The 10,670-nt window shown below is 32.9% G+C and overlaps 1 protein-coding gene across 3 annotated transcripts in view; it reads left to right on the forward strand.

Moving 5' to 3' along the window:
• Positions 1 to 2,764: 2,764 nt before the first annotated feature.
• Positions 2,765 to 10,670, forward strand: part of LOC108978324 — a 151,358-nt gene continuing 143,452 nt past the window's right edge. For all 3 annotated transcript variants that reach the window (XR_001994098.1, XM_018948545.1, XM_018948546.1), the window contains exon 1: positions 2,765 to 4,515. Coding sequence is in view for 2 of the 3 variants with exons in the window: in XM_018948545.1 (XP_018804090.1) it covers positions 4,450 to 4,515 (66 nt within the window). In the remaining variant the exon portion in view is untranslated. The remainder of the gene's footprint in view (positions 4,516 to 10,670) is intronic.

Consider the following 10,670-nt stretch of genomic DNA (forward strand, 5'->3'; position numbering starts at 1 on the left):
CTCTTGAGTTCAAGCTCTCTTATGGCGCTTACTTTCGCTCAGAACTGTCGTCGTATGCATGTGGTTTGTTTTGAATATGTCTCACAAAAACATATGCACAGTTGAGAGAGTAACTGAAAAAGCCGGTCTCAATAAAAACGTATACACTCTCCGCATTGTTAAAGGAAGGATTATGAATTCAATTGCAATTATATCCTTACATGCATGGAGTATGTATGATTATTGGAATATTATCTATTTATTTACACAATTTTTCAGACACTTAAATAGTAATATTATATGTTCGTTGCGAAATAATATAAAACTTGCAGTGAATGCTTTCTACAGTTTGCAAATTGAGTTGAGCCTCGGACTTAATGTCTCGAATAAGCTCATTCCGTCCTTGAATTCTTATTATCGATCGTTTCAAAAACTAGAAGTTTGGGAAATAGCCGAAATATACTACTATGAGCCAAAAATAGTAATAATTTCTTCATAATTTTAAAATTCTTAATTCATTATTCAAAATCTAAAAGTTTGGTCGGTCGGATGGAATTCGGAGTGCACCACACCACGATAATCGAAGAAACTGTCAAAAATCCTTGATTTTTGACCTAATTTAACGTGTTTTTTTAAGCTTCGGCTAACCTTTGCCACGAAACTCGGCCGATTGATTATTTGTTGTCGGTTCGTAAACATAGATAGAAAAATTCATCACTAGTAATAACACCTTTCACGACATCCTGGTTTTCCGCCTACCAGATCGTTTCAGAGACGTTAACAGGATGTTGTTTTTAGAAAAAAATGAGTGATTTTGCAGCCAATTGTGGTTTACTTTTCTTAGAGCTAAATAGTCTTTCAAAACGGTTTTCCTAAACCTTTTGATATTCCAACGATGCTAGTAAGATTTGACTTTTTATCGTCGATTGTCCAGCACCAATTCCTTTAGTTTATTGATGTGTTGATCATCAGTTAGTGTTGATGGCCCTCCTGGAAGTTGTTCGTCGTCAACACGTTCTCGACACTTTGAATAATTTATACCAATCAAAAAACTTGCTCGCGACAAACAATAATCACCGAAGGGCTGTTTCAACATTTTGAAACTTTCGGCACCAGAAATTTGATTCCGATACAAAAATTAATGGAACTTCTTTTTCGAATAATTTCAGACATCGAAAAAATTGCCAAAAGCACTTTATGTACTCCAGAAAGCCAAACGTATACTAAACAGAAATTATTATTTTGGTATGAAATTTGGCACAGAAGTCAGGGAGAGTCATACCAATTGCCTTTAATATTTTTAACAAATATTACTTAAATTTCCTCAAGTGTTCCTCATGTCCTCGATAAATTTCGTATATAATTTTAAACTCATTTTGATAAAATCGATTACTTGAAAATGACGGAAGAAGAAGGAATTTAAACATCATCGAAAAATCTAGCATCACCTTAATCCTTAGACCAATATGAAACCGGTGGTACGTTTTCTACAATATTTATTGTAACAGTTTGTGATCATAATTTCATTCTTTCGATAGATAATTTTAATAAATCCACTGACTTTCTTGTCCCTAGTGCTGTTATCTGCGATATTTCTCCCTTATGAGATGCAGTTTCAAATAGTAATGAATGAAAATAATGTTAAAAATAATAATTAAATGAATTAAAATTATAGCCAACCAAACGTTTTTGAGAATTTCTGTAAAGAGGAATTTTATTTAATAATTTAATAAAAAAAACCATATTTATATAATTTAATATAGTTTAATAAAAAATCTGGATTAGCTTGATTCTGAAGACGATCGCCAATAAGAGCTCCGAAAATGAAGTTTTTTCTGAATTAACCTGTCTGATGTCTTAAGAACAAAAATGGTCTTATTACTATAAATCAATGCAGGTGATACATAGATGAACTACTAAAAAATTTTGATTATCGATAAAATGGCTTTTTCCCAAGAAAGCTCGATTCTTAAACTTCAGAGTAGCTAAAAAATAAGATATTATTATCAAAAATCTTACTACTACGATAATTACTCCTCACCGACTCTGGAAACATCATTTTAGGAATGATCGATGTTTTTAATTTATTTACAATCTTGACTGCTGAATTGAATTTGGATTTTTTTCATGCTGCATGTCTTTAAAAATATGCTCGTGGTCGAAAATATGAAAAGTTGTGAACATATTTCTAATTAAAATATTTTTTTAGGAAATTCTTTAAAAGGGTTATGAAGACAGTACTAAGGTTTAGAAATTTTAGAAAATAACAAACCTGGTCTACTTTGAGAAATACTCGTTGCTTAGCCAAAACTAGAACTTAAAAAGCATGTAGTTCATGCTAAATTTGTATGCTCATGGAAAAAATCAATTGTCGACATAAAATGGCGAAATATGCTATATTTCGGCAAACTAAACCTAATCAAATAGCTTGTTAAAGTTAGCCAGCTAGAAAACAAGGACCCAGTTCACAGAAAGTATTAGTAACTCAACCAAGCAATGCAATAGAAACAACGGTTGGGAGAGTTTGCGAGAGTTTGACGAATTTCTGAGGCCAAAGTGTATGAGTATGTGTAGAGCGCATACCACTACAGAGAAAGGCAAAATTTCGAGAGCGCCATCATGAACACCACTACAAATGCAACAAAATTCAGAGAGCAAATACGACACACACACACGAGTGCACGTCAACGCACACACGCACACAAACCAAACAATGTGTGCTGAAAGGTAAATTGAGGTGAATTGTTGAGAGCGCAAAACAGAATCAGTTGTGCGGCAACTGACAGTGTAGAAGGATGTTATGTTGCTCGATTTTCTTACGATATAAGCACTGATAAATCTAGTAAACAAAACAATAGAACAAATCGAACATTAACAGCAAGTTAAATGCGTGCATATGCACAAGTGCACACACGTGAAATAGATAAATAATAAATTGAACGAAAAATTATTACACACAATCGAATACAATTAATGTTTATGGACAGGGGATGGGGCGGAGACGGCATGTCGTCAATGGTGGCATACGAACATCATACTACAAATTGAAGTGTGTGGATGATATGATGCGGCATTAGAAATCAGTGTTAATAACAACAATTACAACACCAACAGCAATAATAACAGCAAAACAAATAAATCGTCAATACGAATTAAGCGTCGGTCGAAAAAGGGGGCTGGCGGTGCTGTGCTTACTGGAGGTGCTGACAGTGGGGACACTGGAGTAGTGCTTATCATTGTGGCAATTGACATTGCATGTTGACAGTCAGTCGTTGAATGGCGCCCGATCAAGTGTGAAGCGTGCGTGTCGATAAACGGACGGACAGAATAGTGAATCCAAGCAAATAAAGAATTAGCGTAACGCGTAACACAGCGAATAAAGTCGAAAACGGCAAACAATAGTGAAGTGAATTTGCAGAGAATAATAGAAAAACTAGATAAAATAGTACGTTATAATATATTGCAAAAAATAAAAAAACTTTTGCGCTGATTGCTAGTCGTTTTCTAGTTCCTATTCCAAGCCATTTTTAAGCAAGTGCAAACAATTGAAAATTATAAAAATAAAAAAAAATATAAAAAATTCTGTGAAATTCGCAAAACGCCAACTGTGTGCACTCACGGCATTTACAAGCTACCTCAAAGTCTATGCCGCGACATGTCGATTTGCGTTCACAAGCCAGCTCGCAGTAAAACTAATAAGAAAGCACGTCATTAAGCGTCCAGCAATCAACAAATCTAACTTTATCAACAGCCGGCCAACAGTTCTAAATGCATCACTGCTTTTGACTCGTTAGGCGCGTTAGTTACGCTTCTGCCACGGACTTTGTATGCGCGTCGCGCCTTCAAGAAGTTGCTGCCAAAGCTAGGCAAATCTAAGCAAATACTTACATACGCTAAATTCAGTGCAATCACACACCCCCCGTCACATGAAATACACTGTAAAGATCCTGTCTGCCACCGCTTACCGCTTGAGCAATGAACTGCTAATGATGCCGCGTCAACGCCGCTGCCAACAATCAATCAAGCGCGCAACCATATTTTCAATAGTTATAATAGAAGTTGCTGAGGAGTTATATAATAACGGCGCATAGTTCCTAACTAGCGTTCTAATGCTTCAACACGATCGCCAATGGTCAAGCGCCAATGACTTTTCAAAGATTGCACTCATTTTCAATAATCGCGCGTTGTAACTAGTGCATGTGGTGTGTGTCTAATTGGCAATGAGAAATTTTTAAAATCAAATATTATATACGTATGTATGTACATGATCAGAAATACGTTGCTAAAGAAGCTTTTTGCAAAACAATAGTGTCACTGCAGTACAATAAGATGTTTTGATCGAAGAATCAGTTTCAATAAGTGCCGTGTTAAAAAAAAAAATTGTTAAAAGATAATATATAAACCTTCTTTAGAAAAAAACTTAAAGTTAGAAAACTTGAAAGTCGCTACTGAAGTGAGAATTTGTTAAGTATGGATTTCCAAAGTGCTATGGAAACATTTGCAGAGGCTTGGGTGGCCGCCAATGCTGGACCACAGGTGAGTTTTCAGGCTAAAATGTAGAAAAGAAGCAGGGTATATGAATTTTAAAGAAATAGAAATTAATACACTTGTTATCAGAAAACCTTTATTTTTCCATTTATTTAAGTTAGTGTTTAAATATCTACGTGCAATAGTCTCAACTAACTAAACAATATTTGGCCTATCCCAGCATAATTTTACAATTTTTAAAGCGCTAATTTAAACTTAAAGTAATTTGGTAATTAATTATCGTAATTTTATTTCGTTAAATGATAACAATAGGTGTTCTCAGTTGCTTATATACAAAACTATAACCATAAAATGCTATCAGCGCACAAATTTCATGTAAAGAGAAAAGAAATTTCTTCTCTCTCGGCTCACACGATTTTAATGCTTAGTAATGTCATAATAGTTTTGATAATAAATCTGGAAAATATATAGTTGGTTGTCTTTTTATGATTTAACTCGGCTTGTAAATAAATATAACGCCGCGCTCACCCAGCTTAGCCATATAGAATATAGAAGCCACAATAATAATAAATGTATAATAAACTTAAATAAAGAAAAATTGTTAAAATAATCTTTGTAAAACTGAATTTGCTCAAGTTTTTTTTTTTTTTTTTTTTTAAACATATTCTTTCTTGGTATTCTTATAACTTCAGAAGTGTTAGTAAAATCTTATAAGTGGAATTGAACAGTACCCGCAAACATTTCTGATATGTATTACCATACATGACGACAAAAAAGCACCCGAAAGTTGTAAATAAATCACGAAATATTTAATTATTCATCAATATTTATTTTGTCGCCTTCAAAGTGATCCCCACCAGATACAATGCAATTATGCCAACGTTTTTTCCAGTCCTAGAAACGATGTTTTCTAAACCACTTTTTGGGAAGGCCTTCAGCTCCTTCAGCGAATTTTATCTATCCAATGGATTGAAAACGGGTTTCATTCCGAAGATTGTTGACTTTTTTGCACGTCTAACTCATAAACCCATGTCTCATCGGTAGTTATCTGCTCCATGAATGTGGGGTCGAAATTCTCACAATTAACCATGTCTTGTTCACGCTACTCTTTTTGAAAAAAAAAAACAGCTTTATCTGAGCGAGTCGAGCGTTTCATATCCACAATATCAACTAAAATAATTTGAACGGACTCAGACTTTTTTGTCACAATGTATAATGTTTGTTCTAAGTTAGCTTTAGCAGCAGAAAAGGTCGCATGGGTCAACACCAGATGGAAAGAATCGTAGCTTTCATTAATCCATTATCGTTTATATATTTTCTCTAGTATATAAAATTTTTAAATACAAATGAACAGGATTAAAACTTAACACAGGGTTAAAAAAATGTTTTGTTTAAAAACAAAATTTAAAACTAAGAATAAACATTTTTTTGAACTTTTAATTGTATGGGTTCAAATTTTTTTCAAACCGGTATTTTTTAAAAATTAAAAGTATTTTTAATGCGGTTTTTTATTAAAACCATTATTATGAGCATTTAAATTGCGTTAGCTGCCAATATTTATGTTAAATTATTATTACAATTTCAATTAATTTTGCTTTTTAATTATTTACAATTTCAATAATTATATACTTTTATAAAAACAAGTGTTCAAATATTTCCTCAGGCTGACTATAATGCTTATCTGTGGAGTAGCAATTATCAATATAAATCTAGTTGCGTAAAAAGCATTCTTGCGATACTTTAAGAAGTGAAGTACCCAAATTAACATATACATACAAACACTCTTGCTTCTATGCTTCTCCATCAATGCGAATTTTTGTACAGATAACAGAGATAACCTCAGACTGAATGTCTCCTACGGTGATATGTGTCCACAAGTCGGTAAATCTGTGAAAGACGCTAGAGCTAACGATTCATAGTTACTTATTATGTATGAATGTATACGTATGTATGTATCTATGTATATACTAGAAAATATTTATTTATGCATTTTTGCTATAATATAGCTAAGTTTACTCCAAAAATGAAAATTGAAAATGCCGACGGCGAATTATTTCAGAAATTTGAAAAGAAAAATTTTGTTTTTTCACGTTGGAATATATTATTTTTATAATTTTGTAAAAATTATTGTTGTTAATTTCAGCTATAAATTGTCTTAATTCGCACCTAGCCTTTAATTAACGCCTTGAGCAAAATAGCGGTGTTTTGTGCCTTAACTCATTGTTTTTTTTTGTGTTTTTGAGAGAGCAAAAATAATACTCACAAGCATATGAATGCATTACAAAGTCAGCATTGCAAACAAAGCAAATCTTTGACTTACCCAGCTTAAACCCGAATATACACACTTGTGCACACAAGCCCGTGCAGGTGTGTAAACACCACTCACACAAACGCACGCTGAAATAAAAATAACAAAATAACAATTTACAGCTCACGCAACGCCAACAAAACCAAAATCTAAGTAAATTAAGCGTGTGTTGTTGTTTTTATGTGCGTGTGCGTTTTTTCGCTTTGTTTCAACTCTGCCTCACCGACAACCAAATAAAGGTGAAAATGAAAATAATTGCTTTATGTTGTATATATATATATGTATATATGTATGTGTGTGAGTTCGTTGCAGATAGCTTTGTGTACCGTTATGCGACTATTAGCGCAGATTACGGTAATCCTTATCAGGCAGTCCGTTGTCCAAAACAAACATTGGCTTTCAGAGTAAGAAGCAAGCGACGTGTGTGGGTGGCAATAGGCATTGTGGTTTCAGTTTAACTGTTAATTGGCGTGTGTTGTCTCAAAGACGTTCACACACTCAAACAGTTGTACACACACAAAGATGAGGAGTTGCGTGGTAAAGCAGAAACGCATGCCCACTTTACATAGTGGATAAAGAGATCAAAGCTAAAATTAAGTGTTCTCAGTTCGAAATCAAGAAATATATATGACAATAAAAACAAAAACAAAAACGTAAATATATACATATATATAACAATAAATATTATGCGTACATAATACTACCGCTATCAGTAGTAATTATCTTCCGGGTCATTGCCAAAGTGCAAAAATGTTAGGATAATTAAAGCAAACATTAGGAACAGTGGATTACAATAGTACTGTGCACTGAATTATGTTGCACATACTTATCATACGAATATTCATTGTTAATGAGTACCAGCTCTTATGGGAAAATAAGTAATTCATTAATTTATTAACGTCACTTTGCTTCTCGCTGCATTACCCAGCCTAAGCAGTATTAAAAACAGATAATTGTTTATGGTATTAATTAAATTGTAATTAGCAGATAAATACCAGTTGGCCGCAAAACTCGAGCAGTTATGTGCGCGACTATCGGTTGGTATGACGCAGGTTGGTATTTTGATACGAGTAAAAGTAATAAAAATGTGTATTAAAAAAACAATTTTTTTTTGGAAAAGAATTTCAAAGAACAACTTGAAAGCTAGTGCTAAGCTTCTGTGCGTTATACTAGATATCTAAATTTTGAAAAAAAATATAATTTTGACATTTGAAATGTTTGAAACACGTACACCCATCGCACCACAGCTGCATTTTTTATACCAAAAAGGGTATAAAAAGATTTTTTATAGACTTTGAATAGTGAAATCGGTGATTATGGCATTGTCTTCGAAAATAATTGATGCAAAATTCCATGAAGATATCTGGGCATTAAAAATGTATCTATACAAGTACTTGAGTTTTAAGCGGTTATATTGGTGTCCTCGTGTAAAAAGCAGCCTTCATTAAGGATTTTTTTTTTTCATATACAAAATTAAATATTTTATTAGAATTCTCTGTTTTTATAAATCTGAACTATTAACAAAAAAATTCTGAAATAAAACAAAAAAATTGAAAAAAAAAATTTTTTTCAAACAGGTCTTTAAAAATTGTATCTTAAAGACCTGTGTAAAATTGCATGAACTTCGGTTGAGTAGGTCTCGAGAAATCTTACTAACCGACTTCAAAAACACAGTTTAGAGCAAAGCCCGTTTATAGACGAAGCACTTTGTCTATCATAGCTTTGAGCTCTCAAGTTTTCAAGGCTGTATATCCGGAACTATAACTCGGATCAACTTGAAAATTTAGCAGAATATTCTAGATGTGTTGTAGAATTTATTTGGAAAATAAAAAAAAAATTAAATTTTTTGAAATCCATAAGCCCATGTAATCTCTCAAGTTCTGTTTATATGGGAACTATTGTATAGTCTACAGTGGTTCGATATTGGAAGTACTGAAAAAGGAGCAGCTTCTTGGAGAGAAAAAAACGTATGTAAAATTCCAGATAGATATCTCAAAGTCTAAGAGACTAATAGCGGGATTCTGTAACCAGTCTCTAGTCTCTATTTGAGACATTTTGTGGTAAAATCTCAATTTGTGACTAGTTACTATTCACTAAACAGTCTCTAGCTTTAGTCTCAACATATTATCTCAAATTTGAGACCTGGTAGCTAGCAAGTCACAAAACCAAAAAGAACTCTTGTCTGCCATTTTGAATATACTGAATAGAGATCACCATAGATATTAATCGATTGTCGTTTTTTTATATTTTGTAAGTAACTCAAACAAGAAAAGGTTAAAAATAAATAAATTTACATAAATTTCGTTAATATTATGAAACAAAGTCAACATATTTTTTTATTTTTTATTGATAATTATGTTTTTTGACTATGTTGTAGAAAATTGCTTATTTGTTATTGACATATTTATTTTCATTCAAGTATAAAAACCTCTCTGAATAATGAAATGTAATAGAGTTTGTGACTATGACTTACAGAATAGCAAAATCGTCTCAAGTCTCAAAAATTGTCTCTGTCAAATTTAGAGACTTGATACTGTATCACAGTACAGAATCGCACTTACCGTGCATACGCATAGTGACAGACAGACAAGGCTATGCCGACTGCTAATTATTTATATGTGGAACCAACCAAAATTTACATTCAAAATTTTTATTTCATGCGAAACATTATTTTCTTTTTTTTTTTCATTTATAAGTTCTCAAACGATTCCTTCTGTGTATTACGACTTCGTTCCAAACTTAACTGGGCATAAAAGTTATGCTCAAATTGAAAATATCAAATTTAATCATTTTTTATTGAAAACTTCTTACGGTTCAGTAAAAATCGGAAAAAATGTACTTTAAAAAGCAACTTTAGTTCTGTGGATTACTGTAATGAGTAAGCGCCAGTACTTATTTAACTCACATCTGCGGCATTTTGCAGGCATAAACAATAAAACGCTCATAAATACAAGCGTACACACGCACCTTCATATAATTTGTAAATATGCCGATGAAATTTTTTTTTACATATCTACATTTGCACGTTTATTTAACGTTTTAGTTTGCTAACTCCTCTTCCGGTTTTCCCCCCTCTACGTTTTTCAAATGCCGCTACGCGCCGACAATGTGGGCATTTAGCCGCACTCAACACCGCGTCACAGATAAGATAATCCTGTTGACCCACTAAGCAAATGCGCATAAAGCATAAGCGTTATGGCGTAAAACGCAAGGGGTTACACGCCCAAACAAAGCTCCCCTAAACAAGCTGCCAACAATTGAGCGTCACAACACATGCAGACGTGTGTGTGTATGTGAATGCACATACAAATTTGCAGCGCAGTTAATCCAAAAATATCTGATAAAAATAAAAACGAATTGAATTTTAATCGTAAGTCATGCGATTGCGCGTGCAAATGCCCATAATATAAGCGCTCGTCAACGCAACCACATATGCAGGCACGTACTACACAAATATCTAATGCCCATGTGTGTGTGTATGTGCCGTTGTTGCCTGCTGAACACTTAGTGATACATCTGTTGTTTGTTGTTGCTTTTTACCGCAATATAATTGATTATGTCCCAAGTGTGTAATTATTTTATCTCTAAGTGTATATTTTTTGATTAATTCTGATTTAACATTACTTTAGTCCATTTTTTACCGGTTTATCGCTCAACAATGTTACTAAATAATGTTATATATACATAAATATATTTGTGGTTGTATACATACATACATACAAGCTGGCTAATTTAGTATACGAATCGTAAGAACCCTGTAGGAAACATTTTGAGAAATCGTAAAAAATCGCTACAGGGTGACTGTAATGAAAATTATAAAAGAATTTTATAAAGAATTACATATAATTATTATAACTGATAGCAACGTCTACTGAAATTATTTATTATATTATTT

This window comes from Bactrocera latifrons, unplaced genomic scaffold, assembly GCF_001853355.1.
Source record: "Bactrocera latifrons isolate USDA-ARS-PBARC rearing strain unplaced genomic scaffold, ASM185335v1 scaffold_12, whole genome shotgun sequence".
Classification (NCBI taxonomy): Eukaryota; Metazoa; Arthropoda; class Insecta; order Diptera; family Tephritidae; genus Bactrocera; species Bactrocera latifrons.